At 42.2% G+C, this 13,821-nt stretch overlaps 2 protein-coding genes across 2 annotated transcripts; one reads left to right on the forward strand and one right to left on the reverse strand.

Annotated features, from left to right (window-relative positions):
- Positions 1-4,739: 4,739 nt before the first annotated feature.
- Positions 4,740-7,019, reverse strand: EAF01_001432 (uncharacterized protein; the record flags this gene model as incomplete). Its single annotated transcript, XM_038909682.1, has 2 exons — positions 4,740-6,445; positions 6,995-7,019. The coding sequence occupies 2 exons, from the start codon at positions 7,017-7,019 to the stop codon at positions 4,740-4,742; spliced, it is 1,731 nt and encodes a 576-aa protein (XP_038774494.1).
- A 3,898-nt stretch (positions 7,020-10,917) lies between these two features.
- Positions 10,918-13,104, forward strand: EAF01_001433 (uncharacterized protein; the record flags this gene model as incomplete). Its single annotated transcript, XM_038909683.1, has 1 exon — positions 10,918-13,104. The coding sequence occupies one exon, from the start codon at positions 10,918-10,920 to the stop codon at positions 13,102-13,104; it is 2,187 nt and encodes a 728-aa protein (XP_038774495.1).
- Positions 13,105-13,821: the final 717 nt, after the last annotated feature.

Raw genomic sequence — 13,821 nt, forward strand, 5'->3', positions numbered from 1 at the left:
TTATCCCAAGTATTCATTATGTAGTCAGAACAGCACCATTCTATATCACCTGATTCTCATATCTCACGTCTCACCTTCTTCAGCATCATCATCATCATCGTCAACATCCACTACGTGGTCTTTCAACGTTGCTTCCATAACTTCTTCCTACTTACCAGATTAAGGCAACTTACCCAGTATAAATTCATATTCTTTTGAGGCGCTGCATATTCCTGAAGCTCACTGCATCTAATCGGAGAGACCGTGTTTCTGAGGTATACCTTTCCACAGGATAATGCGCAACCAAGAGTCAGGAAATCCGGCACACGAGATTAAAAACTCGTGCATGTTAAAATTATACCGGGTGATGGTTTGGGTATGTTAGTCTGGTGTCGCGTATCCAATGGATCCAGAATTCAAACGCATATGGAGATAGCATATCATGTCCTGCTGAAGAGGGTATCAACGCAGCTGCAAGCCATCTATGGCTTAGGTCCCTTGAATATGCGAAATTTATCAGATCTAAGCTCGATCTTGCATATCGGTCCGGTGCTTTTCGGAAGAAGAATTTCTCTGCAGACAATCCAATATCGGTGCAATGACGGATGAGGAAGATGGAAGCCCAGAATTCTCATATCCTTTGAACGAATGTAGTGGTTAATGTGGATGGTTTTGGACGGAGCGTCCGAAGTACCATTTTCATGGCTGGCGTGGTCGTGCATATATCCATATAATTGGCCAAGATATCTCGTCTAATGTCAGCCACACAGGCTCATAGGTTCACTTGACGTGCTGCTTTATTGTCTGCAAATTTTTGCCTTGTTCAATTTGCGCCGAGGTCTACCGAGGGAGCGAGGTTCAAGAGCAATCCACAGAGTATCACGAAAAGCAGCGACGCGGTGCTTCCCTCCCCTGAAGGATGTCTAACCTCTTGCAAAACAGCAACAACACCCATCATACAAAGATACCATACACATTGACAGGTACCGGTTCTTTCCCTTCACAAAACAGACCCTCACCTCATACAGTTTGAGAAATTTCTTAGCTCAATTGACCAATTATCTTACAGGAAACCCGGCAAAACTTGCTTGAAAGCTTTCAAGTTCATTGTTATCCCAGGCCATCCCCGTTAATCTACAATTATTTCCTCTCTCATAACTCACTAATGCTCAGATTCGTACAATTTACTCATGCTTCTAGGGCAAAGAGTGGGTAGTTGAGACCTCGAGAGCTTGACATTCCGAGAATCTCTTGTAGCCAGCAGAATTGGCTAGTGTCAAAGTCCAAACCACCGAAACTAATATCTGCTTAGAAGCTAGAAGCAGAGGATCTTAAGCCCTGTCTGCATTGTCTGCTGTCAAAATCTTGTTTCCCACGTTTCAATGTTGACTCCAGATCTGTTACCCAGTATGCAAGCATGCGCCATGTGGCTATGTGCCGGCGTTGAACTTGCTTTGGTAGCTTTGGTGTTCTTATTCTTTATGTATAACGTCAGCTATAATCTTGGCGCCAACTCACTTTATCAAAAGTTGCTACGTGATATTGATGTGTGGGTTCTTGTGTAATATTGCTCACCAGCCGCAGCCCTACGAGCCGGCTCTTTGATCAAATTGGGGTTGAGGCTCCCGCCAGTCGATTGTGCAGAGTAAGGATGATGCGCAGAACAAGGTTCTTCTGATTAAGCATGGACCTACCTCCACCTGGTCAATGTGATTCTCGAATTTTACGACATGCATCAATATTTATCATCCCCGTTTGTGTCTTGTTTTCCAACAACTTTCATCACAAAATAAGGATTAATACTCCATGTTGCCAGACATTATCACATTCAAGTTCTGTGGAAAGATGAGATTTCGCTGCCACAGTGCTAATCTTGACAGCGGGTCCCAGAATGTTTGAGCAAGCTCAGGTCGCCGAATACATTACCAGATAATAATTTCCGGTGCTCCTATACTGCTGTGAAGTTTCACACTGTGGGGTCCCGAGGACGTACTGGGACTCTACAGGTTAACTGATTTACCACCCTGCACTCTTTATAACCAATCACACAATGCCAATAGAATGATCACATTCTATGCAAATTTACATGGCACATACTGAATAGGGAGGGGAACATGCAAACATTGATGAATGTATATTGCCAGGTGTCAGCAAGCACGCATCGTGTATTGATGATGACTAGGGTGGTGCATACTTTATTCTAGGCTTTGATTCTCATCCTATACTTCCAATGTAGTTCGAATTCCTCAAATGAATTGTTGTCTATCAACTTGTATGTGATCCTAAGTAATATCGCAGACAATCCACTCGATTGAGAACGTTCCACGGCATTTCGAACTTTCAAGTACAAGCTTACAGGGCTAAAGTATTGTAGTAATGATGACTGTTACCGACAGCACGTATCGAGGACATCGAGCCAAACACTAGCGTGGCTCAATTCGTCATTATATCAAATAGTAACCTTGCATACATTAACCAAGACGATGCAAGCTGTTCATGGATCATTCAAGACAACATTTCTACCCAAACATCAGAGAATCACTCGGGTACTTGAATGCAGGGGGCACAAAGAAGTACGAGCAAGTGTGAGTCCCATCGTTCTTTCCAGACTGAATGCAGTAACATCACGGTTGATCATGGTACTTACTCCGAGATTATGACCAGCGGGAGACTTCCCTTGGCCAATAAACCATAATGTAACTCTAGATGTCTCCACCTAATGGCCAAGAAATCTTACCTGTCGGGCTGCAGCATGCTTCATATCAAGTATACTCGTTCATTGGACTTCCACTGCGCGTTACCCATCCCCTTTTCTAATGCAGTACAAGCTTTCTAAGAGAACCCATAACATTAACACAGTAGCAGCAGCTGATAGGGCCGCTTAAAGCACAACAAGACTCTAGAACATTAATGCAACGAAGCTCTCAAGTCACATCCGTACGAGCGGCAGGACATTGTTCTCAACATGCCACAGTGTGATAACTTCCATAATTCAAGGCAAACTTGCCACCTGCAAAGATTTGCGTACCGCTTGGTGGGAATATAAATTAAAACTCAAGACTAAGCTATGGATTATAGGCGCTTCGGGTCGTTCGAGGCGCTGCCCACTCTTTTCATAAGAAGCAATAGGACTTACGTGAATCAATACGATGGGTTGTACTGACTAATCCATTAGGAAATGATAATGTTCGAGTATATTCCACATATCTAGCTCTGTTGAAACGTCTAGTCTAGTCTTCTGAGTACAGTTGTTTTCTCAACGCCCGGATACCTGCATAATTCGAAGCCAGGTATGGATGTTATAAACAACATCTAATACCGGAATTATATGCTTTACAAATACTTGGATACTATCTATCTACACCAATTCCAACGAGTTCAAACCATGGTGTACCATTTTCAGCGCTTGAATGGTTGTTTCGCCTGACGAGTTCGATTTTTGGAATGCCAGACCCTAAACTATCAAGTCACAGCAATGATTTAGTACTTATAACACAACATCAGTGAGCTCTTTTCTTACTGCACAAATATAAAAGATATTGTCCACTTGCTGATTCTTGTATCTTCTACCAGCTTAACTGCCGCCCATTCAGAGCACATTAGCACTTTACACAAACGTGAACATAAAAAAAATATCGAGACGATGCATTTGATTTGATACATAGAAGACACATCTTTGCAACAACCAATGCTCTTGATTCAATAAGGGGGGGGGGGGGTCACTTGAGCTGGCAAATAAACGAAATCAAGAATGTTCAATATAATTGGCCTCTCATCCGATAGACAATACCAAGCTATATAATAACAAACGCCATCTATATCTCTCAAGTGCAACGCAATATCATCGTTGACATCAATCCAAACAACAGCATCTTCGCAAGATTCCTTTGGTGTCATTCGAGGAGCTATCAGATGGAAAGTTCGGAATGTGCTAGGAGTGGATAGGATTAGCGGATGATACTTATATTCCACATTAAAATCTGCTATAAGGCCTTATAGAATCTAGATGTAGACTAGAAATCAAATTGGACAGATGAATAGAATTGTATTATTCACACCTACCTACAGGCGACCTACCTCCTTTCTATCCCGAGCAGCACTGGGTTGTTGAGATTTACGAATGAGCGGGCTGGCGTGTGAAATGTGTATCAATCATACTTTCTCTCATTCATATGCTTGTTTGTGCATTTGTTTTAACATGGAGGAGTTTAAATTACATTAATGGATACTCCTCATTCCTACATTCTAATCTTCGCCCTCAAAACCCGTGTTAGGAATTCAGTTAGTTTTGCATAAAAGCTAAAACTAGATATGTATGGTATCAAGATGTGTTGATCAATGCGATATTTCTACCTCCTACATACCACCTCTATTCAAATCGTGAAAACTCCACGCTGAATACACCCTACTAGTACTTTCATCCATTATTAACCATCCAGCAAGCATCTGTCATCAATTCACAACAGAATATAATCATGCTCATAACTGCATAAGCTCGCTTTAATTTTCATGCTCATCTATCTATGGTACGTGTGTATTACTATCCATCAATCATCCGTCTCATCATCCATCCTTTTATCTCTCCAATTTTTCGATCATCCCTCGCTAGCTCGCTTTAGATATCCATTCCATTACATTCCATTCATCCGCATTTAAGCACGCTTTAGAATATGCAAAGATAAACTACCGAGCCCAAATCCAAATCTATCTACGAAAAGATGCCACAAGCACAGCAACCCCTTTCCAAAGCTCCATTGAACCTACTTATCCATATCCATTTTTTCTTCTCCTTCTCCATCCATCTTCCCCTCCCTGGTCTCCTCCCCCCTCATCCCCCAAGCCATTATTCCCCAAATAACACGCATAGCTTCCACCCTATCCTCTTTCATGAACAAATCATACCACTTCGTCCTCCAAACCACCGTTCTCTCAAACCCCCCCTTTCCATCCCTCTCTCCATCCAGAACCTCTAGAATCTCCTTCCCAACCCTTCCCCTCAGAAAACTAACATGATGATTCAAACAGCTAACCAAGAACACCTCATCCCAATCCCCCTGCACACCACCCGGTTTGCCAATCGCCATGTAGCGTACCTTTTTATCCCACGTGCTGGTCGGGGGCATCATTTTGCGGTAATTTTCGTACATTTGAGATTGACCGCCTTGGCGTGTGGTGCGGGGTTTCTTCTGCGGTGGACGTCTATCCGAAGTGATGGATTGAAGAGAAGGTAGGGAATTTATACCGCCAATTTTAGATTTGATATCAGACATGAGGGATTTATCTTCCGACGAGGAAGAAGTGATTTTGGATTTGATTTCAGACATAATGGATTTATCTCCTGAAGATGAAGAAGTGGACGAAGAACTAGAAGAGGTTGCTTCAATTTCTTTGCCCATAGGACCACCCTTCCCACCACCCCAGCGAGGAACAGTAGTCCACCATTTTCCCTCACCAAAGGGCTTTTCGGTCTTTCCTTCACGATTCCGTTGCTGGGCCGTAAGCAGGATCGTGATCACTTCACGAGCAAGATCTAGGTTAGAGTCGAGGGGAGTGCTGAAGGATGTTGACGACCGGCATGAGAGAGCTGCTAGGGGACCTTCAAGGATACCTGCGCGAGAGGAGTTTCGGTCGGTAGGAGAACGGTAGATCATAGTGACGCCCATAGCGGAGAATTGAGATGGAGGGAAGGAGGATTGTGACCTTGGTGGATGAATATGGAGACGAGGTTCGACACGTGGAAAAGAAACGTTACAGCCGAAGTCATAGGCGACAAGTTTTACGAAGGAGGTTGCAAGACCTTGACGGAATTCGTGAGGTAGCTGGGAACCAGTGCCAGTTCGAACGTGGGTCTGCTGATGGAGCGGAATTGGAACTTCATCTTCTTTAGTTTCTCCGATTTGATTTTCGGCACCATTTTCGGCGGTGTCAGAAGGAGGGGTGGTGATTTTTGGAAGAGAAGTGTCAATCCAGTAGCCCGAAAAGACTTCCAAATTCTTGTAGAATTCATACGCATTGCCTAAACGAGCTGCTGGTGTGCCCTTTACTTGGGGAATTCTCCGGACAGTGCGAAAAGCAGCTGTATTATCAACCGAAAGTTCCCTTCGGCGGTCCAGATAAGCTTTCACTCCAGGACCTTTATTACCATTACTTAAAAGATTTTTACTTGCTGTAGTTGCATCTTCTAAATCTTCCTCGGAGATATTTGTCCATTCTTCATCCGGGGGAAGGAAGGAAGGATCCGGTAAGAAATCTTGAGGGGATACATTTGGGACGACGTGAATACCTAGTCTTTCGAAATGGGATAATTCTATATCCGTTGGTCGATGAATAGTCTGAAGAAACGTGACTAGGGGTACATCGTCCGAAGAAACATGTTCAGGCGACTGGGGTGAACTTGAAGGAAACGTGAGTGGAGTTGGTGGTGGGATGGTCCGAGGCTTACCATCAGCTGTGGTAGGTTGCGGTGCTGTAAAAGAGTCAGGATATTGAGCTTTTTTTGACATGGATTCTTTCTCGTCCTGTTTCATGGGAAATTCGGACGATGGTATGGACGTTGTGAAATGCCTAGGCGGCTAAATGGGACGGGAGTAGGATAGAATGAAAAGATGAAACGGAATGAAAACAAAATGAAAAGAGCTTGTATGGGTTTGCAACGGTTTCATGAAATGATCAATAATATGAATGCTCATTATCGATATGATAATTCTGAATTCTGAATACGTCAGACATGCAGTGATTACCATAACCCCGCAGGAGAGGTATCCAACTAGGTGATCGTAGCTTCTGTTGGGGGTATAATGAAGATCTCATTATGATCATGGATGAGAGGACCGCAAGATTGAGGTTGCAGATTAAAAGATTTTGAACCGAGACTCCTGTCCAGATCTCACAGAGATTTTGGTGTAATCTTGAGCTCAGTATGGAAAGCTGAGGTGGGTAGGCAGATATAAGGAAAGGCCCATTCTGGAATTACAAAAAGTGTAGTCGAGTAGTAGGAATATAATTCAATGCTTACCAAAACTTGCAAAGTTACCGAACATGATGATGATGATGATGATGATGATGATGATGATGATGATGATGATGATGATGATGGTGATGATGATGGTGATGATGGTGATGATGATGGTGATGATGATGGTGATGACGGCGAGAGTCTTCCTCTTCCCCGGATGTTCTCTTTTGATATTCCGAGGGGTTATTGTCTGGAGCTTGGATTCTCACCCACCCTTTAAGAACCATTAATTAATCAATCAAATCAAATCAAATTAAATCAATCAATGCAAACCTCTTGTGGGATCCGAGTGTGGAGGGAATGGTATATCCCAAAGATGTGTTATTAATATATTCGATACCAGATAGTTAATTGATATATCTGGACGTGAGTATGATTGACAATCGAGGGAGATGCTTCTGGTGTGAAGACTTCTGTCGCTGCGATGTTGCTTGATGGATTGTTATGGAGAAAGTACCCTCGGTCGATGCTGGGGCAAAGTCGCGTGAATTATGCATATGCCATATGTTTTGTCGTTTCTCAATTTGCTTCTCTTCCAATCAATTGCTTGATTATAGTGGATGGATGATGTACTCGAGTACTTGTACGTTTAAACCAATAATATGAATCTATCGCTGTTGGCTTTTACCTCTGCGGATTATGTACAACGACAAAGGTGAAAGAGTGATTTACTTGGATGGAAGGACGAGGCACGAGTAACGAGTAACGAGTAACGAGTCCCAGTTCCTATGGATGTGATGTGATGTGATGTGATGTGATGTGATATGATATGATATGATAAGATATTGATGAGAGTCAACGATACTGGAAAGGCATAGATAGGTATTGGAGCATATCTACCTAGGTAGGTCTATATGCATACAATGAGAGAGGGCTCGAGACTTGAGTTTGAAAAGCTCTTCTTCTCTCATGCATAGGTAGTGAATTTCATACATCCATTGCAATTTGTAGCTGATCTGCTACAGTAGTCATTTGTGTTTCGTTTATGATGGTGCCATTTCGTAAACTTGGTAAATCTGGTGAATGTGGCTCCAGATTATCTCACGGAAGTATTGAATCAATCTTATTACTTATTATTACTTATGCCAACCTTCTTCCTTCAGACTACCTACCATCATATCTAGCAAGCCAATACTGTGAAAGCTCCGGATCCTCCGCTGGTCAACTTTGCCCCAGTATATTCACATAAGAGTTGAGGCCCCGGCTTATCACATATCATCCTTTTTCATAACAAAATCCCCACAAAAATACTGTTTTTCCATATAAATTAATTATTTTCATAATTCTTTAATTATTTAAAGAATTGATTTGAAAATTGTATATATAAAAAATAACTATATGAAGAATATTTAGTTTAAATAATTTCTTGAAATCATAAAAAATTAATAAAGTTATAGGTTTTTAAAGTTGGGTTTTTTTAAAATTTATAATATATAATAACATTTTTCCTATACAAAAAAATCACTTTTTTCAAGTTTTTTAATACTTTCAACTTTAAGAACCTATAATTTTATTAAAAAAATAACTAAAAATATTCTATTCGTTTTTTTGAATCATTTTAATGATTTTCAATCTTATTTATCATTTTTATAAACTTAATTCATAAATTAATTGAATTAATATATAATTGAAAAGTTAAAGAAATAAGGGTTTTTGGTGTGTTTTCGTTTAGTGTGCGATAAGCCGGGGCCTAAACTCTTACAATAGGTAATGAAATGATATCACCGACAATGATACTGGAAAGCTCTTCTGTTCTTAACCATTCTGCGGTTCCCCTTGGTGCTGCATATCATATCATTTGGACTAGATCAACAACATCTTACGGCTCGACGCGTTGAATATTTATACAATCTTACCTGCTTAGTAGTTAATCCCGACCAACCTCGCATCAACCCCGATCATTGTAGGAATTAGCTCTCTGATCATTTCGGATTCTAACCGACCATTTCCTGTAACATTCCATTGGACAAATAGAACAATGTCGTTCAGGACCTCGATACTATACTACACCATCCTCATACGCGGACCAGAAGATTGCCGTGTAGAGTGAAAAGTGGCCCTTCTAGACGTTACACCATAGTAAAGCCTGTTATGGCACAAAACGAGTATGACCTACCCTACAACTTTAAAATGCTTAAGGTTAGTTTCCATTGTGACAGTTTTGTTTACTGCGATGCGGTGCTTCCAATTAATTTGATACTGCCTACCAAATGTTGCTTTCTCGACTAATGCTCTTGTAGGTATAGTGTAGGGTTATAGCAGTCGATTCCACAACGGAGCCGATAAGCATGACTAGAACAGAAACGACATATGTGGAAGAGAACCGGTGAGGTGATGCCTCCGAAGAAGTAAGTTGCCAAGAAAGGATCACTGAGGTTCAAACGAGAAAACGTGGTAAGCAAAACATAGAGGCTGGTAATGCGAACTCCCGGATCTATTCACCTTGTTCCATATTGGGGATGAGGTGAAGCGAAAGGCTTCTGTATACTCTTGTCACATTCTTGGTGGTGGAAGCTTGCTTATAGGAATCATTGTATGCAGGTACCGTTGAAGGAACGAACTCTTTAGGCTTGGCATCATCACATACCGGGTGATAGAGCATGATAAAACACGCTGGCATTTTGTATAACGTTGTAATTCAAAAGTGCATCGAGATGCTTCTGATAGAGAGTGTGTGTGAGTACGCATAGAACTTGGAAAGATGTCTAATCTGTAGAACCCATGTTTGAAATCCCAATTCTCATCAACTCTCCCTCAACTGCCCAACACTGGATAATTGAATGGTTGGTGCTTCATGTCTCGTCAGTCTTCAAAAAGAAACAAATCAGATTAAACCAAAACGAAGATATATTAACGTTTGCCGCCAAGTGGGAGCGTTTGTCTCTTTCTGTAGGAATATAATCTCGAAAGAGTCGATTATGAAATCGTTGAGATCGCAGTACTACAATAACCCTCTCGCTTGCAGGAAGTGACTTTCCATCACTCCCCCTCCCCCTCCTCTTGGATCGTGATGACACCACACCACCAACAAAAATCTGACAATTCCCGCCATTAATCTAATTTTTCCGGAAACAAGACTAATTCGGGTAAGGAGTCAGGACTAGTCGACTGCTAGAGGCTTGAAAGTTGAGTCCTACAATTGGCAGCACAACTGGCAGTAGACAACTTAATTTAACATTAGACAACCTCACTCTTGCGCCTTGGCCCTCGAAGAATGAACGGATTTGGCAGCCTAGCCCATCTTATCCTATCCTCATCCCTATCAACCAATTTAGCTTTTTCTATAACAGTATTGTCACCCTACACAGGGGGGAGGGAAACGAGGGGAGGCATAAAGGTCAATAGTATCAGTTCATTTAAAGCTTTCTTGATTGTCCAATGACACCTGGAGAACTAGATTGAATCGAAGCCTTTTCAATCACGTCCATTGATTTCCAATTCGACATCTACATCATTCAACTTAACCACTTGTCCCAATTAGCAGCAGCAAGGCCTTTACTTATTGTGCTTACGGGGTGTTCTTACCGCTTTAGTGTGAAATGTTCGATCGATTGGGAAGCGAGGACTCAAGAAGGCCAGAGCGTAAAACAAACCGTGTATCAGATTTGCAACATCTAACCCCTCCCCTCCCCAGTGTAACAAAAGAAAATCATAGTCTTTCAACCGTTTTTTCTGGTGAGTAAGAAATTGATACTCATTATGCTATTGTGCCTGAAGTTTTCGTGAATTTTTAATTTGTTTTTGTTATTTTTTACTTTGCATTTTCTTCGTTGATGCCGTTCTTTAGTCGTCGACAAGATATAGAGTACCATTATGAAATTAACCTGAAGGGCCGAAGAGCCAATATTCAAACAAATCTTCTTGAAGGTTGATCCAGTACATTCATTTGTAGCGACTGGGCGTCGCTTTTTTTATTTGACAATATGTCGACGAGCGCAAACCTGCCGGCAGGATTTTCAATTACTTCAATAAATGGTGTGAGATGTACTGCTATCCCAAGGACGGCCAATACAGTACCATCAGCAATTACAACTGCAGCTCCAGTTTCTACATCTACATCTACATCATCATCATCTTCTTCTTCTTCTTCTTCTTCTTCATCATCATCATCATCATCATCATCATCATCATCATCATCATCATCATCATCATCATCTACGTCTACCTCCTCAAGTTCGACTTCAACTTCAACCCCAACACCAGAGAGCATCGCTCCAACGCCGCAACCAACCTCAACACCAGTTAGTGTGGTCCCAGCCGCTGCGAGTTCACCGGTGGCTGTTGCGGTGGGAGGACCAGTAGTACAATCGTCAAGTACGACTACGAGTGCAGTTGAATCAAAACCAACTCCACCAACCAAACCGCCACCTCCACCTCCACCTGCACCAACCCCAGTAGCTACCACCTCAAGTGCATCCCAAACTCAAACAACTTCAACAAGTATCAGTACGACAACATCACCTAGCCCGGCGTCCAAAGGTACGACGCCAACTGAGTCATCAAGTACTTCAACAGCAATTGCTCAAAGTCAGATAAGTACTACAGCTACATCCAGCCATGATCCCGCAAGTCGCGATCCCAGTGTTGGTCATGCAACTTCAGTCGTGAGCGCAACAGCATCGTCCACACAATCGGTTGAGTCAACAGCTGCAAGTGGAATTTCTTCGTTTGGTCGTCTCATGACTGCACCTGTAATTGGAGGAATACTAGGCGGAATCGGATTTCTTGCATTAATAGGATTGATCATATTCTGCTGTAGGAGAAGAAGAAAGTCAAAGAGAAATTCTCTCCTCACGCCTCTGACAAATGGAACTCAAAACCAGTTTTATGATATTGATAAGAAAGCACAAGGCCAGTATTACGATATTTATGATGAATCCGTAGGATCAACGGGTCGAGGTACAAACCTTAAAGCACAAATAGGGGGTGCCGCGACAAATTTTGGCGCAGGTTTAGCTGGTATAGGTTCTACTCTTAAGAATCATGTCCAACCAGGGAATAGGCCAACCGTGGATCTCGATAGAGGAAACTCACAGTTCTTTGAAGGCCCAATTCCATATCATAGCAGGAACAACTCTTCGGCATCTGCACATGCATTGCACTACGCCGCAAAAGATCGAGCAGATGACTTCACGAATAAACTTAAAGGTGTCTTTCGAAAAACTCCGAAAGAAGAACAGAGTCCTTTTGCAATGGCACGTGGAATGTCTGAAAAGCAGGACTTTGGCAATCTGATGGACATGGATGATCGTAATTTATTAATGAAAGCTGAGCGTCGCCGTCTTTCTCTTTCTTCAAATTCGGGTTCTGGACAAATGTTCGGTAGCTTGGGGTTAGACTTCGGTATTCCACAAGATCCATTTTCAGATCCTGCTTCAAGAAACTTGAACACCAATCCATTTGTGGACCCGAACAAATGGGATTCTATTTCTCGGCCTGGTCCTGCCATTCCGAGAACTAGTACATATATCAGCGACGTCCGTCGTTCTCGTGGCGAGTCATTGGACAGTACTACTCGAGGTCATAAAAATGCACCAAGTAGTGTCTATGGACCAGCTGCATATCGCACTCCAAGCATTAGTAATGTATCACGCTACCCCTCAAGTATAGCACCCAGTACGGAAAGCTATCGTGATACATTATACTCCACAGCTTCCAACATCAACAATACACGTAGAATGGCTGGGCGATCTGATCCCTTCGATCTCGAGCGACCAGAGCTATGGTTACCAATGTTGGCAAACAACGTCCCAAAATCAAATGGCCCTGCGGTGTTTGAACGTGGTCCTAACTTGTATCCCGATCCATTAACGATGCCCACTTTTAAACCAGGTCAGGCGCCAGTAGTGCCAATCCAAAAATTTGAGAGCAGCGACACGAGAGTAGCAAGTCAAGGTACTTATGAAAGCAAATACAGCAGTAGAACATCAATGGGTGACTGGGGGGATCCAGGTCCAGATATAGGGAGTGGACCGAGCAGTTTGGCTAGCAAAGGGTTTTATGGTATGAATGGCAACATGAATCAACAGTGGGATACGAGGAGAAATGCAGATAATGTTAGTCCGATGAGCGCTACAAGTAGTAGGGGAGGGGTTGGAAAAGCTAGATGACGATAGCGATGAAGACGAAAATGAATATGACTTTCTTTTGTGGGATGGACCTTGGGAGTGTAAGCAAAATATACCATTGGGGGTTCACGTACCATTCGTTTAGTGTGGACTGGAACTGGAGTTAATTGGCATTTGCAATCTTGAGCGATGTAGCGAATACGCGATTATGTTTTATATTCAGGGAGGGTAGGATGAGAAGACGGGAGAAGATTTGTACAATAGGAGATAACTATCTCATGGGAATTGGGGTTTCTTTCCCAGGCGAGGGAGAGAAAGAGAGGCAAGCACCACAACACACTTATTGATTCATGGAGTAAGGACCACCACATACGATATTAGTTATTTATAGTTGAATAGTTCCGAGGAGATTTCATGTATATTCTTCGTATTATGTTTTGTATAGATAGATAGATAGATTCAATTCTACCTGAATGAGTAAATGAATAAATTTGGCCGTTTTTCATGCCAATTAGTTCCTTCTATAGTTTGAAACTATACTTTCACATTGGAAACAAAAGGTGATTGAAGATCTAGACGGAGGAGACGAGACGGGAAACCATTGGGTTCCTCAATTTCATCCTGACAACCTAAGGCACCAACACCCCACTAGCGTCGGCAAAATCTTCACACAGCAGCCCTAACGAGCAACAGCAATATCCCAAAAGCTCAAATTTCTTTCAACATCCTTCTTCTTTCTTTGGACGACCAAGCCAATAT

The sequence above is a fragment of the Botrytis porri genome, assembly GCF_014898465.1.
Source record: "Botrytis porri strain MUCL 3234 chromosome Unknown BPOR_002, whole genome shotgun sequence".
In the NCBI taxonomy this organism is placed as follows: domain Eukaryota; kingdom Fungi; phylum Ascomycota; class Leotiomycetes; order Helotiales; family Sclerotiniaceae; genus Botrytis; species Botrytis porri.